Source organism: Panthera tigris, chromosome X (assembly GCF_018350195.1).
Source record: "Panthera tigris isolate Pti1 chromosome X, P.tigris_Pti1_mat1.1, whole genome shotgun sequence".
Lineage (NCBI taxonomy): Eukaryota > Metazoa > Chordata > Mammalia > Carnivora > Felidae > Panthera > Panthera tigris.
The window spans coordinates 113,756,028-113,776,392 of NC_056677.1; the positions used below are offsets into that span (position 1 = coordinate 113,756,028).

General features: G+C 46.8%; 1 protein-coding gene across 2 annotated transcripts in view; it reads right to left on the minus strand.

Annotated features, from left to right (window-relative positions):
* Positions 1-898: 898 nt before the first annotated feature.
* The window catches only part of FGF13 (fibroblast growth factor 13), a 444,292-nt gene continuing 424,825 nt past the window's right edge, over positions 899-20,365 (minus strand). For both annotated transcript variants that reach the window (XM_042974636.1, XM_042974637.1), the window contains 2 exons: positions 3,418-3,616; positions 899-2,291 (listed from right to left, as the gene is read on the minus strand). In XM_042974636.1, the coding sequence (XP_042830570.1) occupies positions 2,155-2,291; positions 3,418-3,616 (336 nt within the window). In that variant the 3' untranslated portion in view covers positions 899-2,154. The remainder of the gene's footprint in view (positions 2,292-3,417; positions 3,617-20,365) is intronic.

Consider the following 20,365-nt stretch of genomic DNA (forward strand, 5'->3'; position numbering starts at 1 on the left):
TCGGCCACGGTTTATTTACACCGGGCTTCCCCCGAGGCACCAGTGTCCTGATTTGGTTATCGCCAGAGACGGTGTTACTCTGCTCTAGGATTGGGAATTAGTTAAGATTTAATAAGGGGCGAGGGTTGAGTAGAATTGGCGTGATTCTACTCGTGGTACATAAGAAGGCTCCTGGGTCCCAGCTAGGCGGGCGGGCAGCCTCGCTTCCCGCGGGTGGGACTTCAGAGCTCACGCGGGATGAGGGCTTAAGAGGCAGTCACAGGGTGACCGGACCGGGCTGGGCTAGGGGCTCCTGCTGAATCTGGCCCAGACATCTCAGGAACGGGTAGCCACCCATCTGTGCGAAAGCTCGCCGCCTGGGGACCCAGTAACTCTATTTTGACGGATGTCCTGGCACGTCCCAGGCAGTTATGGTTTTACCTGTTCCTCCACGCTTTCCTTCACGTATCGACTGTCCCCGAAGCATGCATTGTCAGGCAACGGCAGCTTTGGGGAGCCAGTGTGAAGTCACAGACGTTAAAGACGCTCCCATTTTCCCTCAGCCTTCAGAGGCAGGAAAGGACTGCAGAGATTTAGTCGTGTGCCTTCCCTCCACCGAGAGAAGTGGGCAACGGAGAGGGGAACTGACAGCGTGAACGGCAGAGAAGATACCAGAACACAGGTCTCGTTTGTACAATCCCATCACTGAGTGGGAATGAGAATTCTCTGTTCCAATCTGAAGTCTAAGTACAATAACCAGTACGACGGACACACTTCAAGGAGCGTTCGTGTTAATGTGAATCTCTAGACTGTAGACGATCGGGGGGCAGTGACCTTATATACAGAACTGAACGTTCAGCTCCGGTTTCTGTGACAGCTAATGGCACACAACAGACAATAAAGGTACCCTGAGGGATTCTTCTTTGAATGAATATAAAGAGTTTATTCGGTGCGTATTTGGGTATACAACAACAAATATTAAACAACTTTTTTTTTCACTTTTTTTTTTGTGCACAGGACAGAAAACTGCCTGCACATGCTATGTCCACTTTAGGAACACGGATTTTAACATGCAACTCTATGCCAAGATTCCAACTTTCTTCCATGCAACAGATATGAAGATCTAAATGGAAACCTAGCTAAGTCTTAAACACTTTTCCAGAAGCAAGTATAAGTATATGTTGGTTAGGGGTAACCAGTCTTAACATTTCCTTGTACACAATATTCACATGCCAAATACAACAACAGCAGGACTCGTACATATACAGATAGGACGCTTCTTATTGTAACAACACAAAAGACGACATCACAGTTCCACAGTTCGTGTCTTTGTACGAGAAGCCACAACGATAGTTTGACATGATAACACAAATGGAATCAAGAGAAATCTACACTTGAGGATAATCTTTTTTTTTTTAAGTAACCTTTACTGACTGGGGTTGACAATACAACTCAATTTCTATGCACAGAATACAGCACAAGAACTTGACCAGAATACACTACAAATCTAAAAAAAAAAAAAAAAAAAAAAAATGGTAGAATCGCAAGAACACTGTTACCTTGAGCCTGAGATGCCAATTCAGATTCAACCCTGAATTTGGTTGATTGGGATTAAGTGACAGAGTCAGTAGAACCATTGAATTTCAGAAATCATGGAGTCACAATATTACCAAGTAAAGAATACGTCTGAATCAAGCGTAGATGGAAAACATGAAGCCAAGAAAACAACACAGGTCACAAGAAGTTTTGTTTGCCCCTACGAAACATTTAAGCGCTTAATTTTGTTTTGCTTTGTTTTTGTTTTTGGAGAGCAATTGTGGTCTTTTACATTGTCTTGGTTGGAGAGCAAATTTTTATCAGCATTAGTGCTGTGAAATGTTTTTGGCTTTTCATCCCCAAAGCACAGGTGAGATCATGAGAAAATTGGGCAGGCCCTTCTCTCCAGGATTTAGTTCACTGATCATGCTTGGCATTCTTTTGCACAAGCTCAATCGAAATTAGGGGGCTTCAGTATGGATGATCGAAAGGTTTAATGGCAGATAGACTAGTGAACTCTGCCTGTTTGTTTGGTAAACGTCATTGACAAAAGTGAACTTTTGGGCGAAGGACCTGCTAGAATTCAACAGCACCTGGAGGTAAGGTTCTGTTACAGAGCCCTTGTTTTGCCCTCACTGGCTACGTTGATTCGTTGTGGCTCATGGATTTGCCTCCGTTCAGCACGCCGGAGACACTTCTGCTCTTGGTTGGGGTTCCGCTTCCGGACCGGGAGAACTCCGTGAGATCGTGCAGTGACGGCTCCTTGTACATGGCCACTGGAAAGCACAGACAGATGGGAGTCAAAGGCCTTCGAACGCGCACCCCGCACTGGCCCTCAGCTTCTCTCCTGGTCACTAGGCTTCCGTGCTTTCAGCCCAACACGGAAAACGCTGCCACCAGGGACTCAGCCGAGAACGGACTGGCTCAGCTTAAGCAAAATCTAGCGTTGGCACAGTGTGCAAGGAAGTCTAATGCCTCATTTCCATCCCTGATGGTTATATACATGAGAGGATTAACGAAAACTGCATTTAATAAAGCTCTTCGAAGGTTAAATATAACCTACAGCACGCTGTGTGAGCCAAATATTAAAATCGAACACATTTTAAAACACCGATTTCTATCATACTCGAGATGATACTCTCCGAGAGTCTAAATATTAGCCCAATTCTTAAATGCAAGAAACGCTACGTGTTATTATTGTTGCTGTGCCGTATGGTTACATACACGACCATCCAGTTAGTGAAGAGGGGCGCTGGGATTTGAATCCAAGTCGTGTGGCTACGGAACGTACGCTGCTAAGCAGCGCTGAGCTCACCCGAGGGGACGGGCCGCCGCTACGCTCACCTCGGTTCTAACCCCAGGCCGGTGGCCTCTGGGAGGTCTTGCTCTGCTTTGCCCCCCGTTCCCTATCCCTTCCCTCCCACGTCTCGGCTACTTCTAACAGCCTCATCTTCCGCACCCCATTTCTATCCCTCGTTCTGTCCAATCTGCTGCTAACCTCCTACTAATGGCTGCGAGACAAACCCCACGAATGAAAACTGCCGGGACGATATTGCCGGGCCCGGCAGAGGGCCCAAGGAGCTTTCCGGTAAGTGCGCGTACATTTTAGCATCTGCGTTTCTGTCCAGGAACCGTTCTGGCGTCATTTGGGGCTCCTGGCGGTCCTGAGTTAGCGATCAGCTACTCCCACGTAAGTTAAGGTGCTACTATCTATAGATGTACTACGGGAAAATTAAAATCAGAAGATCAGGTGCTATTGTCAGTGCTTTTTTCATGTTTTTAAGTGTTACGGAAGGTCAGTCCATTTCTGTATAGTTGCCTTCATGGGGAAGAATGACGTTCCACTTAGACAAGCATGATGAAGGACTGCCTCGTACACAGCTCCTATCATATCAGGTTTACCTTTGAGTGGTTTGGGCAGAAAGTGGGCTGCAGGCTTGTTCTTCTTCACGTGGTTTCCTTTCATGATCTCTCCTTCTTTGTTCAGACCCAGATACCACCCTCGGCCTGACTGCTGCTGACGATAGATCATCGACGAATAGGTCACGTAATAATTTTCAAACACCGACTCTTTGAATTTGCACTCAGGTGTAAAGTGTTCCTGCGAGAAAAGTAAATAAACCAAAGCTCAGTATTTATAGCTGTGGATTTCACGGAGAACCCTGTGGTATTGCCCTTCAGGAGTTTCGGACATACTTTGTTCAAGCTTGTACGACCGGTGCTCTATTTTAATAGCATAGACTATTACCACTGGAAACCCAGACTATATATAACAGTTCACGTGATGCTTTGCAAAAAGCCCCAAGTGTAAGTGCTACTGATCAATGATTCGCTCTCTTTGTACTAAGATAATGGAAAAATTAGAACCAGCCACGTAACTGGAAGACACTGGACACATACAAGAGCTAAAGATCGAAAAGACAAGTATAAAGCTGTCACACGAGGCTTTGTTCCTGGCCGTCGTCGGGACTGAATATGAGAAAATAAACATTTGGTCCTTCTACTTAATTTTCAGAGACTGTCCACTTATTCTGTACTATCACTGTCAACTGCCTGAGGCTAAGAGCTGTGTTACAGTGTTTTATTACTGGCTGCCTATATTTCTAGAGGGATGCTACACAGAAAGGCTACCTTTGGTTGGCTGTTAGGTAAACCAAATTGATTTGTCTCTTAATCACTGGACCTTGACTTAAAAATGAAAAGAAAATTCCCCCCCCCCCACCTCGTCCTTGCCTTACAGTAACATTTACAAGCAAATCAATAGGGAAGCAGGAATTTACAGTAATTCTACAAGCAGGCACGAGAGAGCAGCCCAGGGGGCTGTGAACCCTGGAATGTGATTTCTGCCGTGTACCTGGCCATGTTTTCTTTGGATTTGCCCCCACAAATGAAAACGGACTGTGTCAGAAAAGAAAAAAAAAAACAAAAACCTGAAAACCTTCGTTCACGTTTTGCAGATGTGGGCGTGTGCCATAAACAGCCATTAAAAACAGCCATTTGTAAGCCAAATGAAATGAGCATCAGATTCTCATCTCTCAGTAATCCACAGAGTGGTAGACATAGAAAACAATGGGAATTTGCTGAGATGTTCTCAGCAATAACTTCTGATAAAACCCTACCAAAAAAACCTTGTAAAAAAATCATGCGCTAGAGCACCTGGGTGGCTCAGTCAGTTGGGCGTCTGACTTCGGCTCAGGTCATGATCTCACGATTCGTGGGCTCGAGCCCCACGTCGGGCTCTGTGCTGCCAGCTCGGGGCCCGGAGCCTGCTTCGGATTCTGTGTCTCCCTCTCTCTCTGCCCCTCCCCTGCTCATGCTCTGTCTCTCTCTCTCTCTCTCAAAAATAAATAAACATGAAAACACATTAAAAAAAATCGTGTGCTTTCTGGACACCAGCCTTTTCCGCACAATGCCTCCACGGTCCTACCTTTGTTCATTTTCAGATTAGATATCAGTCTAAGCAATGCACGCTGTCCGAGGGACAGAACCTGAAGTGCTCTGAGACAGTCACTTCAGCAAAGAGGGACAGATTCCTCAAATGAGGCGGCCTTTCTCTGAAAGTGAAACAACAGAGCGTTCTCTTCTCTTCTGGGAATCCACGAAATCTGGGTCACTCCGTCATCTCACCGATTCTCACCCAGTGCATGGATTAGAGAGTCCTCTCTGGGGGTTATTTCAGCCTAGGGGCACACTTGACAGGTCCTCTGAAGGTTCACACAAATTCAACCTGGTCAAGAAAAATGTATTTCCAAGGCAACTACTGCATGTAGGAGCCGAAGCGTTCTGTTTACAGGCTGTGAAACGCCCCCTCTGGAGGATTCTCCCAACGGTGGGACGCGATGTGCTCAGGCAGGTCCCGCAAAAGGGCTGCGTTTAACGTCTTGTGTGATGGTCGCATTCATTCATTCACGTATACACGGTTTTCCGACGACCCCGCTGTATGCTTGGGTGACACAAAGAGTTCACAGGTAAATAAGCAGGGGCCTCAGGAAACTTGCAGTGTATTCGCAGGCGGGGTTTTTAGGACAACAGAGGAAGCCCGCTTTCGCCCTCACTGGGGGCTGCAGAGGGGCAGCGTTCACAGAGAGGGTGTTATTTTAGCTGACCTTTGAAGGATGGGCAGGAATTCAGACCAGGAAAAGGGGAAGGACTTAAAACTCCGGGGGACCTTCAAGTTCATGCACAATCTCTCCCGTCCACGAGCTTCACCTTCCGTTTTCACTGCGACTGATCGAGCTGGCGCCCTCTGACCTCTCCACTGGCCTGCTGTCCTAACCTCCGAACTGGTCTCTCCTCTTCTGCTAGCAGATTCCCCCCCACCCCAAAGCAAAGTTCCCTTCCTTGGGAACTGTTGATGGTGTCACCTGCCTCACAGTAAAACGAGCGACTTGACATGGCATCTAAAATTCCCCAGGGGCACCTGGGTGGCTCAGTCGGTTGAGAGACGACTTCGGCTCAGGTCATGATCTCACAGTTGGTGGGTTCGAGCCCCCGGGTCGGGCTCTGTGCTGACGGCTCAGAACCTGGAGCCTGCTTTGGGTCCGTGTCTCCCTCTTTCTCTGCCCCTCCCCCGCTCGTGCCCTGTCTCTCTCTCTCTCTCTCTCTCTCTCAGAAATAAAATAAAAAACATTAAAAAATTTTTAAAAATTTAAGATTTCCCACAAATCGTGGGGTGCCTGGGTGGCTCTGTCGGTGAAGCTTCCGACTCTTGATTTCGGCTCAGGTCATGATCTCAAGCTTCACGAGATCGAGCCCCGCGTCGGGCTCTGCGCGGACAGCATGGAGCCTGCCTGGGATTGTCTCTCCCTCTTGCTCTCTGACCCTCTCCCGCTCACATTCTCCCTCTCCCTCTCTCTCTCAAAACTAAATAAAGGCTAAAAGAAATAAAAAATACAAATAAAATAAAATTCCCCACCATTCAGACTCACGTGTGCCTTTGTGCCTTTCCAGATGCCGCTCATTTCCTTCGCTTGGGATGTCATTCTTCTGTCTTTACCTACTGGCTTTCCTCTCATCCTTCAAGGCCTAGCTCAGCTATGACTGCCTCCGGAATCACAGAGGATCTCTTAAGAGAGATCCTCAGAGCTGATGACCCGCGAATTGGTGCTCCCTTAAGCCCTCCCTACACCTCTATCGGGCCCCGTGACTCAGGCACATGCATGAGCGGCTCCAGATGGCAGGGAACTTGTCGTATTTTCTGAACCCATCTTCTACCCTCACGGCCGACCGGTCGGGCTGCCTCGCACACAGCAGACCGCTTACCTATCGCTCACGGGATTCGGATTTCAGAGATTCCGATTTAAGTCTTGGAAATTCCAGGATTCAGAAGTATCAACCAGTAAAAAGTCGGCAGGGAACTTCCTTAATACCATATGGAATCAGCTGTCTGCAGAAGGAGGCTGCCATTGCATGGACAGATCCTGCACGCGCGATTTAGCATCTGTTAAGAATAACAGATACTACACAGATGCTGGCACCTACGACGTTAGGAGGCAAAACTTGGCGATTGTTACAACTATTGGAAAATGGCAAGGAAGGACTCAATGAGCTGGATGCTCTGTCACATCCTGGCAATTTCTTAGTCATCACCACTAAATTTGGACTCAAAAACTCAGTAGAGCGGGAAATGAGGCCAAAAAAAGAATGTGGAAGCAACCAAGGGACTGTTCTGTTCTGTGTGTGTGTCACTGTCATTTCATCCAGTGTTGGAATGAGTAGGCAGAAGAGGCTTCGTTTTTATCCAGTGCCGAAAAATGTGAACATCCCACCCGACACAGGAAGGGCTCGCAAAGGGAAGAGGGGTACGGCCGCGTCTCTGTCTCAGCCGTGAGCCACCTCAGTAACACGTACTGGATTTGACCCTATCAGGGAAGCCCTGTTCGGGGGATGCCGGGAAGACACAGGGCAAGGAATCAACATCCTCTGATTGATCGGGAGATGATTAGCAGTGCTCTCGAAAAAGGTACCGTTGTAATCTAAGAAACAGAACAGACAAACATATGGGAGCATGGCGGGGGGAGGTAAGAGAAGAGAGGGAAACAAACCAGACACTCTGAACGATAGAGAACAAACTGAGGGTTGATGGAGGGGTGTTGGGTGGGGGGATGGGCTAGACGGGGGATGGGCATTGAGGAGGGCACTTGTTGGGATGAGCACTGGGGGTTGTACGAAAGGGATGAACCACCGGGCTCTACTCCTGAAACCAACACTGCACTGGGTGTTGACTGATATTTAGATAAAAATTTGAAAAGAGAAAAAAATACAGAAAAAGGTACCCTAGTGGCCTTGAGCATCACTTTTCTGTATTTCACACGCATGAGATAAACGTCTGCCATCATCATAAATGAACGCTTTCAGGAGATGCCAAGCATTCCCTGCATAGTCGCTAAGAAGTTATCTGGCATGGGTACAAAAGAAAGGGTGCTTTCTTGCATCTTACAACGTTTTATGCATCGATTTCTCTTAAAAGTTGTTTCTCTCGCATATCTATGTATTATTTTTTCCAGAGGAATAACGTCTTTTCGGTTCATGAACTAATCAATCTGTCTTGAAATCTCCTCTGTGCCATCCTCTCTATTCTCCTTGAAGTCCGAGGTTAGTGTTTTCTCAGTGAATATCGAACCTTTTTACCTAAAGAATCCATACCAGTTAGTGATAATGACTCTATTTGGGGTAAGGGAGAAGGATCTATGCAGAATGAGCAGATCCAGGAGCAAAATCGACCATTTCTCTTTACCAATTTAGTCACTGTTAAGGGGGGAATCGTTTCTTGGAGGTTGAGATATCACTGACAAGAAGGAAACATCTGAAGCCTTCTGCATCACGTTCCAAGAACACACTGGAGAACGCCTCTAGCCACAAACGGTAATGGTCAGCCACCCTTATCGGGGCTCAAGACCTCTACACAGACTCTGAGAGGCACAGAAGAAGCCATTAGCACAATCGGTAACGTTGGTTATGTGCAAACAACCCCCAGAGCCAACGGTGTGCAGGAAAACACCTCTGCCCCGGAAGGAAAGGCTTTGGCCTGTGTAAAGCACTCTTTTCTATTAGGGTCAGAAGAAGCAGGAGTGCCCTGGGTTGCCCTGACTCTGAGAGTAAAGTATGGCGAGGGCGCGATGCCTCTCTGGCCTCCTGGAGCTGAAGCCAGGTCAGAAGCACCTTGGGCTGTGGTGGCAGTTTCCCCAAGGGCAGCCACGGAGGGGCCGTATCACTCAGCAGGTGCTGTGGACCTACATCCCTGGGGGCCATGACCGAAAAGGTGAGGGCTAAAAAAGATCCGTACATCCTTTATGTCATCTCGGTGCCCTAAACACATCTCCAGGACCAACAGACGCACGCCGAGACCAATGCCTTCCTGATTAAGGTTAAGTCACTCAGCAAACACAGGCCTTAACAGCAGATTGTTCATACTCTGTCCCCCTTTCGCAGCTACGGTACCACTGGTAAGGTGGCCGTGTTTCATTGGAGTCCGCACGTCGGTACGATGGGGAGCTTTGGGGATTGCCAGGCATACCGTAAATGTTCCCCTTTAGCACTTTTCTCTCGAGGGAAGTATTTTGTATTTTTATTTATTTATCAAATGGTTATTTATTTTTGAAAGAGAGGGAGCGTGCGCTTCCAAGCGGGGAAGGGACAGAGAGAGGGGGGGACAGGGGATTCAGAGCGGGCTCTGTGCTGACAGCAGAGAGCCCGACGCAGGACTCGAACTCACGTACCGTGAGATCGTGACCTGAGCCGAAGTCGGATGCTCAACCAACTGAGCCACCCAGGCACCTTCAAAAGAACTATTTTTTAAATGGGCTGCAGTGATTCCCTTGGATCTCAAGAGAGCAACAGAGTCTACAGAGCTTGTCTATCAATAAAATGGCCACCCTGAGCCTTTGGATTACTGAACACAGCTCGCGTAACAGTGTCGCACGTTCGGTACAGACTTTCGCGTATGTACGTGCCATTGCTAACTAACTACACACAACCTGGTCTAGGTGAATAGCTCTCGATACGTTTTGTTTTATTCACACATAACGTTTTGTACGTCGGGCACCAGAGAACACAGAGACAAAAACAGTTTACAGATACATGGGTGGCCTTTTAAAGTATTCATCTCTCCCTTTAATCCTCTCACTTCCGGCCTCCTGTCTTCCGGCTACATTTGCATAGCCTGACAATCCAATTAATTTAACAATTACTGCCAAAAGCAAGGGTCACTCTTCTAATTCTGAGCCATGTTCAGATGACAATTAATTCTCTAGATTTAAAGTTAGCAGGTTACTTAAGCACGTCTGACTCGTGTGTTTCAATTATTCCCCAGCCTAACGAAAATAATATGCAAATTAAAACTAGATTTCCAACTCTGTTAAAAAATTTAAAAATAGAACCATAAAATACAAATCATACCCATGGGGGGGGGTGATGCTGTAACTATACCTATATTCTCTACATAGGTCTCCCCTCGATCAGTGATTTAGAAATCCAGGATTAATTATTATGTTCAGGACTTTGATGTTCTCTCCCAGGGTATATTCGATGTGAATGAACTTCATTATTATTAAGATCAAAGAATGGGAAGGGAGTGGTTGGAGGAGAGGGGGAATCGGTACTCACCCAGGGCACGGCAGCTACTAATTCATGATAAACAGACAATGGTTTGCTCATTCAAATATCCTCTGGACTGTGAGATCCTTGAGGGCAGCTCCTAGCATAAGGCCTGGCTTACAGTCAATGATCAGTTTCCCACATGGTGAAAGAAATACACGAAAGAATGCAGTCACATATGCAGGGAGCTCGGAAGCTCCCTGGTCCAGATCCAGAGAAGGGTTATGTGGCACCCCAGGAAGAGAGGGCTGTTTCCCAGTGGACACTTGAGGAGTCAGAACCTGCCCGCGAGGGCAGAGAGAGCAGTGGCTAAAAGGACGGAGGAGGCCTGCAGATACATTCAACTTCAGAAACTGGAGACGGAGGAGAGCAAGAGAGAGGAGGGAGGCATGAGGGCCGGAAGGAGAGGAGGCGGGGAGGGGGAAAGACAGGAGGGAGTAACAGGGACCAAATCCTGCTTCAGCTACAAGAATGAAGACACTTCGTGTTAACCAAGAGAGGGGCGCTAAACTTCTACTCTTGGTCTCTGGGTCTGCAAAGAGCTAAACATTTCAATTAAGTTCTGTTCGCCCAAGCTCTGTGAAAATGGCAGGGGGCGGGTGGGGTGCAAAGCCCGCGGGTCCCGCTGCCCTTCCTGGATTGTCGTACAAGGATCCAAGGAGGCAAGGCGTGTGGAAAAGGTCCCCATAAACATGCGACGTGGGATGACTTCTCAAAATACGTGCCCGGAAAACCAGGCATTGATAAAGGGTCTGCTTATACGTGTTTTATTAATACGGAAGAGTATCAATTCGGCCCCCAAATTGGGACTGCACGTGAATTACACCTTGTGCTTCGTGCTCTCCCCCATTTTTCATCTCTGTCTGTGGCGGACCCAAAAGGCCGCAGTGCTTCAAGCCACAGCACTAAAGAAATGAGGTGCTTATGAATGGGCCTCACGAAATACCAGGCGACAAAATGACCTAAAAGTGCACGTGTGATTAAGCAACCGTTTGTAAAGAAATGCAAATTATAATTAAGATGACAGATACGGGCCTATTTTTCCTCATAGGGTTACAATGAAATTTCTTAGTAGTATTTTTCAAATTCCAAGGTATTTAATAGATCCTTTAATTAATCTTATGTTGACCCTACAAAATATGCCAGCAAGCCATAATGCTTTTTTTTTTCCCCCAATTTTTCGCAAAATAAAAACCACCAAAAATATATCAAGGAGCTTGTCAACCGATGGCCTGTTTAAAACAGAATTAGGACACAGATATGGCCATACTTGAGGCCTGGAGTTCAGGGGCAGAGAGAAAGGGAGACACAGAATCTGAAGCAGGCTCCAGGCTCCAAGCTGTCCGCAAAGCGCCTGACGTGGGGCTTGAACTTACAGACCGCGAGATCATGACCTGAGGCGAAGTTGAATGCTTAACCGACTGAGTCACCCAGGTGGCCTGGAATTTATTTTATTTTTATAAACACTGAAGTAAGCTAGAAAAAAAGCAGGAGAAAGAACAAAAACAATGCATCCCTTACAGAACCTAAGAGGGGCTGTTTTTGTCATGATTCAAAAATTATGTGATCCAAAGGCCTCACTCAGCTCCAAACCTGGTCAAGCAAGTATGTTTGGTACGATAAATAACTTTGCTACGATTTGTGATAAAGCAGATGGATGGGCCACATGTCTTCAAGGCTGCATAATTGGCTCAAGACGGTGTTAGTGTGACCCAAACCTTCCAGAAGAACACAGATTGTTTAGGCGACGCAGTTAGGTAGCAGAAGACATACTTCATTTTCTGTAAGATACACTGTGGAGAGACAATGTGACCACAACAGGAGTTTTCAAATCTTGCTGGGTTTAACCCTCCTGTTTAACAGAAGTTTGTGGCAAAACATTTTCTTCCCAAGGGAAGAATACTTCTCTTAACTGAATAACTCCCTAAAACTTTTTTTTTTTCTTGGTCTAGGATGTGCATTAACTCTGGATGTTGGTTTTTCCTACAGAATGGCTGACCCACGTGTATTGAGAGGGGAATCAAATATCAGACCTGATTTCTAAAAATAAACTTGCCGGTCTTCTGGCTGCTTACTAGCATGCATTCGTGCCCACTGGGCAAAGCTTGCCTGGTACTATGGTGATTTCTCATTTGTGGTGGTACTCTTCTGTGTAAGAACTTCAGAGAGGGCCCTAAAGCCAATGCCAAGAGAAGGGCCTGGGAAGTATTTGTGCACAGCCAGAGAATCAACTTTGTAGCTTGTATCTTTTGAAGTAGTTGTTGCAAACTCCTGTCTGAAAATTCACACGCCTGGGAACTCGGAAAACTTTTCCCAGAGATCCGGCAAACTGGCATGCAAAGGAGAAAGGTTCTTGCCCTGCGGATCAGAGAAAAAACCCCCGCGAGGTCGGTGGCCTATTAAAAATGAAATCATACCAAGATGGGTGCGCAGGATGTTCTGAGACTTCAGGCGATTTCGAGGATCGTCATTCTGCTTTGCGTTGGACAGCGGTTGTGTGAAATTTGATAGGGTCTGTCTCTGCAGCAGAGTCACTTACAATAGGCAGGCGCCTACTTCTTCAAAGACTTCTAATCTCTTCTCTTGCACAGGTAGGGAAGCAAAGCTAGACAACAGTGGCTGCTCAAATGGAAGTCACTGAGCGTGCTTTCCACCGCAAACCATAAAACCCGGAGTCCCCGGGCAAGGTGCGAAGGCCTAATCTATAAAACCAAGAATGAGAAAGGTGTCACAGAGGGCTACTGGACCGCCCCATCACATGGCACCTGCAAATTACTTCCGGGGATAGGAAGTTGCAAAGAGAGTCTTCTTTCTATGAAGACCGTGCATTTCTAACTCCCATCTGCCCTTTGAAAAGAGCTCACGAGAGGATGCTATCGACAGTTACTGACCATGAATCCGAATGGGGGAAGTCGGCTCATCAATTCAAGACACAAACGGAAGAGTTCGTTCCAAGCTATGACTTTCTGAGAACCTGACATGTGCCAAGCATGATGGGAGGCCCCTGTGTGTATACGATGATCTGATTTAACCCTGGTCGCAGCCCTCTGTGATAACTTCAGAGGGATGGCCTGGGAGAAGAGTCCCCCCACCTCCCCACAAGGGACAAAACCATGGGAAAGAAGACCTTAACAAGTTCTTTCTTTATAAATTTGGTCGCAAGTGTGCCTTTTCCCACAAAGCATCGCTGTGTAAGACAGAGGCTGCGATGTCCATTCTCCTCTAAATGACAGTTCCAGTATCTGCCGAAGGTCCAGCCCTTCCTCCTCTTCGTGTGTCCTGCCTCTCTGAACCCTGAAGATCTCTGTTCAAACCCGCCTCTTCCACTTTCCAGATGGCTGACTGTGGGCAAAAGCCTGAGCTCCCATCCTGCACCCGTGAGAGAAGACCAGTAGTGTGTGCCTCAGAGTGGGGACCGCAGGGGGCGTGGAAGGCAGCTAGCGTGCGTGAGTTCCCGCTGACTCCGGGATCCCTTCCCTCGCCTTAATCTGCACTTCTGGTGTGTGTGTGTGGGGGGGGGGGTTCATGTTACACATTAAAGTGTATGCATGAGAATCGCTTTCAGCAGTGATTCCTTTTCAAGGCTAACAATACATGAGCTCTGAATTTGGGGCTTAAAATATCCTAAGAGTCTAAAATTTGCATTACTATAATGTGTACCAGTGGAACGCACATCATAGTAAAGAGATCTGTGCAACAATCCAGTAATAATGGGCCAGACGGCATTTGCATGTCTCGTTTTAATTACTATGCCGCCAAAAGTACAACATTATTATCTCACTTCTTTTGTTCCAAACCACTGTTTTGCTACTTCTACTTTCATAGTGTAGGTTACTAATAACAACGGTCGTGAAAAAATCTAATAGTCCCTTATGTTTAAGCTGTGCCTACTTTTAAAGTTTTCTCTGACTGCGTAAATTGTCATGGCATTCGAGTTGACAGCTAAGGGACAGTTTGATAGCGATGATGATGACAAAGGGAATGATTCTAATGGATTCTGGTAGACTTTTTTCTTCTGTCTAAAGGGCTCTTTTTACCGCTGAAGAAATGGGACCAGAGATGCTAAGATACGGGAACTGGGTTTTCACACTCTCTTTTAGAGAAAAACTCCAGAGCAGGGACGCCCTCCTTCCAGAGGACGCCGGAATCTGTTGAAGGTGGCTGGTGTTGACATGTGAGAGGTCCTTATTTTGAGGATGCTTTCAGGGCTGCACAAACACTTAAGACTCTGCAGCCAGATCTGTTCCTGAGCTGCAGAGAGGGGAGGAAGAGTCCTGACACACAGCTCAGCCTCAGCCGCGCTTTCCCCACACCGCCAGACAGCTTTCCATTAATGCGTTCATTTACCATTCTCCGAGATCATGCCCTGAAAAGTTCATTCTTCTTCTTCTTAATATTTATTTTTGAGGGGGGGGGGAGGTCAGAGAGATAGGGAGACACAGAAGCTGAAGCAGGCTCCAGGCTCTGAGCTGGCAGCACAGAGCCCGATGCGGGGCTCGAACTCACAGACTGCGAGATCATGACCTGAGCCGAAGCCAGACGCTTAACCGACTGAGCCACCCAGGCGCCCCGGAAAATTCATTCTTCTATTGCCAAATGTTCATGACTGAATTTCAACACATTCGATTTTTGTTTTCGTTCTCTACCCTAGGAGGTTTCCGGGGATGACCCCAGAGCATGTTTACTGAGACTAGGTACAGATGTGGGTGATGGGTAAGGAGACACAGAGATCAATCTAGGAAGATGTGTGTGTGCATGCGTGTATGTTGCAGGGGAAGGGGAGGAGAGAGGGAGCGAGCACATGCCCGAGAGAGAGAGAGAGAGAGAGAGAGAGAGAGAGAGAGAGAGAGAGAGAGATGGGGTGGGGGGAAAAACAGACAAAAAGTGAACACACAGAAAGTCAGTGTGAAGATTTGTTTTCCCTAATTCTGTAGTCCTGTGACCCTCTGCGAAATGCCTGCCATCCGTGCACCCCCACCAAGGTTGAACGGGGAAGGAAGGTGGGAAAGTGAATTGTCTTTCCTCTGCTGAGAAAAATCTGTTTCCTGTCCCAACTCCCAGGTGTGCTCAGAGCTCGGGGAGAAGCTGCCCGCCCAGGGCAGCTTATGTTCTCCTGCAAAGTCGGTACCTCCAGAGGAGCCTGATGGAAGAAAAAACCTACTTCTTGCTGGGGAGTTTCCTGTGTGTAACACACATCCAACTCTGAAAACAACAAAGAGATCGGTTTCCCTGAGAAACTCGGGGTTGCTGCGGACAAGTCGCGTGAAAGTTCATTAAAATAAGACACTCTGAAGGCTGCTAGCATCAAGCGGGCTATTTCGTAAGAGAAATGTCACGCTTAGGCATGTAGCTATGTCGCGGTAAACAAAACCGGCTCCCTATTTATGACCAAAGTGCCGTCACCAGCGATCCATTTATTACCACAGCAGTGATGCCCGAATTCTAAAAACGCCGTTCATTTCGGGAGGGTTTAAACCAAGTATCCAGCCAGGATTCACAAAGAAGCTTTCGGTAGCTTCGCTTAAATTAAATGTGGTTTGTTCTGTATATCCTGAGATACCATAACATTTTTATAGTAATTTTTTTTAAAGGGTTTGGATGATGTTTCATGTTGAAATCGGCAAATTACACTGCTTTATCAAAATACGCAATTTAGATTTTCAAATATTTGTTACCTAAGTATTACCGTAGGTGAAAACACAATGCCAGAATATAGAATATAAACTGTGAGACTCTGTAAAAATGATTAATACTTCATAAGCTTCGCACAACCATGACCTATTTGGAATAATTTTCGGCTTTCATTTTCAACAGTGTAGACCGTTAAAGCATTTGCATGAGAATGTAAGATGCATAAATTATCCCTGCAGGGAACACTTAAAACTTAAGGTAATTACATAGCATGGAAGCGGTTTCAAAGAACTCAAACAAAATAACAAATAATTCTACAGTCACTCTTTAAAATGATTATTATTCTCTGTTCCCGGTGATCTGGATCACAAAAATCCCTCTCTTTGCAATTACATTCGCATTACCAATTCTGACTTTTGTTCTCTTACCATCGAGCTCTTACAGCTGGCCCTGAAAATCTGCATGCTGGAAAAAGCTGAACTAGACAGCTAGTACAGATGAATTCTCCGGTCATGTTCATGCTGGGAACAGAACCATAACACTCCCTTAATATCTCTTATCATTATCATTGCTCCTGTCCGACATCTTTTAATGGCTGCCTGCTGCCTACAGGGTAAAATCCAAACTGCCTGGCCTGGTGTCCAAGGCCTTTCACAATCTCACACGCGTTCCCCTACGAGTCTAGCAAGAACGTTCCTCAACTTAAGCCAGATTGGAGAAATAAGGCCAGGGCCAAATGTAGCAGAGAGCTGTCTCCTGAATGGGAAAATGTCTCCTCCGAACCAATTACTGTGCTTCGGAGGCTGGGGGAGCCACTGGGATTGCAGAGAATTACTGGGTCACAGGGAATATGTAACTGATCTCCTCCTGAGTTTCTTCCTTATGTTCTGTGTGGCTATGATTTTTTTTTCATTCAAAAAAATGACTTGCACTTCTCGAACATCCGAGCAGCCTCCCGTCATGATTCCGCGTGCTAGGTATGCAACTCTTTGGTGGCTCCCAGCTAATGATCGGCACCTCCTCTTTTCACGGCACACAGGGGAAAAAGTATCACACGTCATTAAAAAAATACAGGACTCAAAAAAAAAAATGGGGGGGGGCGCCTGGGTGGCTCAGTCTTAAGGTTAAGCGTCCGACTTCGGCCCAGGTCATGATCTCACAGTTCGTGAGTTCCGGCCCCACGTCGGGCTCTGTGCCGACAGCTCAGAGCCTGGAGCCTGCTTTGGATTCTGTGTCTCCCTCTCTCTCTGACCCTCCCTAGCTCACGCTCGCTCTCTCTCTGTGTCAAAAAATAAATAAGCTGTAAAAAAAAAAATTTTTTTAAATACAGGATTCTCAGGTAAATTTGAATTTCAAATAAACAACGTCCAATTTTTTTAAAGGGGGATAATGAGATTATATCTGAACAGAAGAAAGCTAAATCACTCATCTCATACTAATTTTTACCAGGTGGCTGGTGATGGAAAAAATTTACACTGGCAAATATGCTGCATCTATTACTCTAAAGATAATCGGGGGGGGGGGGCGGCTAAACCTTTAAACGTTCACGATACTTGGTCTTTTACGGCTCATATTGATTCCATACAAAGGTTCTTCTAAACGCATGCGATTGGTGTATGAGAAGCTGTATCACTAAGGCATCGTCTATTCATGAATCATATCGGCGGTTGGACCGCTTCTCTTTCTTTAACCTCTCGGATAGAATCAATCTGGGATGTTGCCACATGACGGGGCCTACTATATCCCTCAGCATTGTGAGGGTGCAAACAACACTCCTTCTCCAACAGAAAGAGGACACGGACCTGTGTGGAGATCACCGTCCTCGGAATTAAACTCTCTCACTTAGCTCCAGGCAGAAGTGGTGAAACGCGGACTACCAACTGAAACAGTTGACAGAAGGGTGACTGACGACTGTAAGGGAGACAGGGCGCGCCAGACGTACAGCCTTTTCCTGTTCTACCCGAGTTATGTCTCCAGGGAGGGGTCGTGTGGGTCCGGCATCCAATGCTTCCCTCTCCCTCCCCGTCACAGATCCATTTTCCCTTTGCTCTGAAACCCACCGTTGGAGAGAGGAGACACGGAGATGTTCTGCGGTTGAGTCTCAAATGCCAACGTGAGACTCAAGTTCAGGAGAGGAGAGGAGAGGAGACGTTCGCTTACATGTGCTGGTTCACATCGGACGATGCATTTTCAGATGAGCCTTGCTATTCTACACTGTTCCGCAGGTAAAGCAGGGTATGAGTTCCGGCCGCAGAGACGAGTCAGTTTATGTACAGAATCACAGTGCGTGATCTGCTTGGTGAGTCACAGCTTCTCGAAACAACATCTTTATATAATGGCTATTGTTTTGCAGAATGTGCAGTATCATGTCTGGCTGACTTGCGGAGACTGATTATTTTAGATACCATTTTATGGGGATTATACTCATTTAAGTCAACCAAGATTTCTTAAGGGCCTATCAATGTGCTTTGTTTTTCCTAAACCAGATGCTGAGCGCTTTGGGAACAGCAGTTGCCTTCTCCAGACGGTTGTCCAAAGAGCACTTCCCAAGCTGCCTCCAGAGCTCGTGCAGTGCCCCAAAGTGTGTTCTTACAGTGAGAGACAACAGACCCAAACTGACTTCTGTAGTCCCCAGCAGCCCAGCCAGACAGAGCCCTACTATGCATAAACAGCTTCCTACTAGGATAACCTGACTGAGCATTTCTTCCATTGGAAAACGATTCATTTGAATCATTTGATTCCAACGATTCACTAATTCCATCTGTTATAATTAAGTGTTCTAGTGTCAGCGGCAGCTAAGCATTTACCAGTCTTGGAAAAAGTGTGGCTGTCCTAGGTCGAGGGATAGACTGGAATAGAAATAGCTGATGTTGAGTCCTAAAAACAGATTGTTCGGAATCCCAAGAGGACAACCAAAGTCGCCACTGTGAGAGTACCTAAAAGAACATGTACGTTGTCCATTCTATGTCTAGCCGAACGTGAGTCAATTTGATCTCAGTGAACTGTAAGCAACACTGTGCATTATATGCTTGTATAAGATAATAAGGCTCCATTTTTAAATCGCCGTCCTACATGGTGAGATCACGAGCGCGCCAATCACCCAACGTGATACGCTTCAAATACACTTTGGTGTCACTGCCGTTCTATTTCCTGCCATTCTGATCTACTGAGAGAATGTTTACAGAAGCTGGATATTTGCTGAAAACCATAGGGGAAAGGAATGAACAGGGAGGCTGTAAGCTAAGTGAGCAGAATAAAGGACAGTACAAATATTCTGAGTAAACACTAAGAGGGCTTCAAACCTTAGAGCTTTAACGGTGGTGCCATAGGCCATGCCCTGCTGTCAGGGATTTTGCTAATTTTCTAGCATTAGAAGGAAATAAGAGAAGGTAAATTAAATAGGTGTGAAGCCATTAGAACCGCAGTGTTTAATTTCGCGTAGTGTTTCATTTTGCGCAAACACAAAATTATGTGCACAACTCCAATACGAGAGCAAAGAGGGGCGCCTAGTGGCTCAGTCGGTTAAGCGTCTGACTCTTGCTTTCGGCTCAGGTCACGATCTCATGGTTCGTGGGTTTGAGTCCCACATCGGGCTCTGCGTTGATAGCACGGAGCCTGCTTGGGACTCTCTCTCTCTCTCCTCCCCTCTCCCGCTCATGCAGTCTCTCTCTCAAAATAAATAAACACTTAAAAAAAAAAAAAAAAAGCAAGCAAAGAGATGATGTGCAAACAGCACCCGATCACTGGAGGACGGACATATATCCAAAGCTGGCGTGAGAACTTCTCCAGGTTCCATATTTGATTTCGGAACATTAACTCTCTGTCCTTCTAAATAGTCTCCATGTTCACCCACGGTTGCTTACTGTATATTGAGTAAGCAATAACAGGTTCAATTTTCCCGGAGCCTGAGTCACAGCCTGGTAGTAAATTAGGTGCTCAGGAAGGTGCATTCCTTCCTGGAGGCCACTGAGCCATCACTTAAGGCATAATACGCTTGCTTTGGTTTATAAAGATGCTACTGACTCACTTCAGTGGGAGTTGTTTTTCCTGCATTGCTGACGGCTGAGTTCAATGAATGTACTAGTTTTTTTCCTCCTTGCAGTATGGATGGGATGGCCTGAACTAATTACACATTCCTGCCAATCCCACGGTGACCCACAGCACGAATGCCCACGATGCTGGGTTCACGTCTGAGGTTCATCCTGCAGCTGTGGAACAAAGCACAGTCAGCGAGGGCTGGGGGAGATCGTGGCCTCCCCGGCAGCATTCGCTGACTGCGGCAGCCGGCCACTGGTGCCATAAAGGCCATCCTTGCAGGTAAACATTAATTTACGATGTAAGGCAAGTCATGCGGTTCCTCCACGCCGCACCTTGCGATGGTTTCCCATCTCAGAGCCAGAGCCGAAGTCCTGGCCTTGGACGGCAACACCACACGCTATCCGATCCCGGCTACTTCGCGGTTCTCATCTATCATTTGCTCTCTGCCGCATTTTAGGCCAGGCACGCTGGCTTCCTAGCTTGTCCCTTGAACGCGCCAAGCATCTTCTTACCTCAGGGCCTTTGAATCTGAGGATGTCTCTGTCGGGAATGTTTTTCTTTCAGATTTCCACCTGAACCCTCCCCT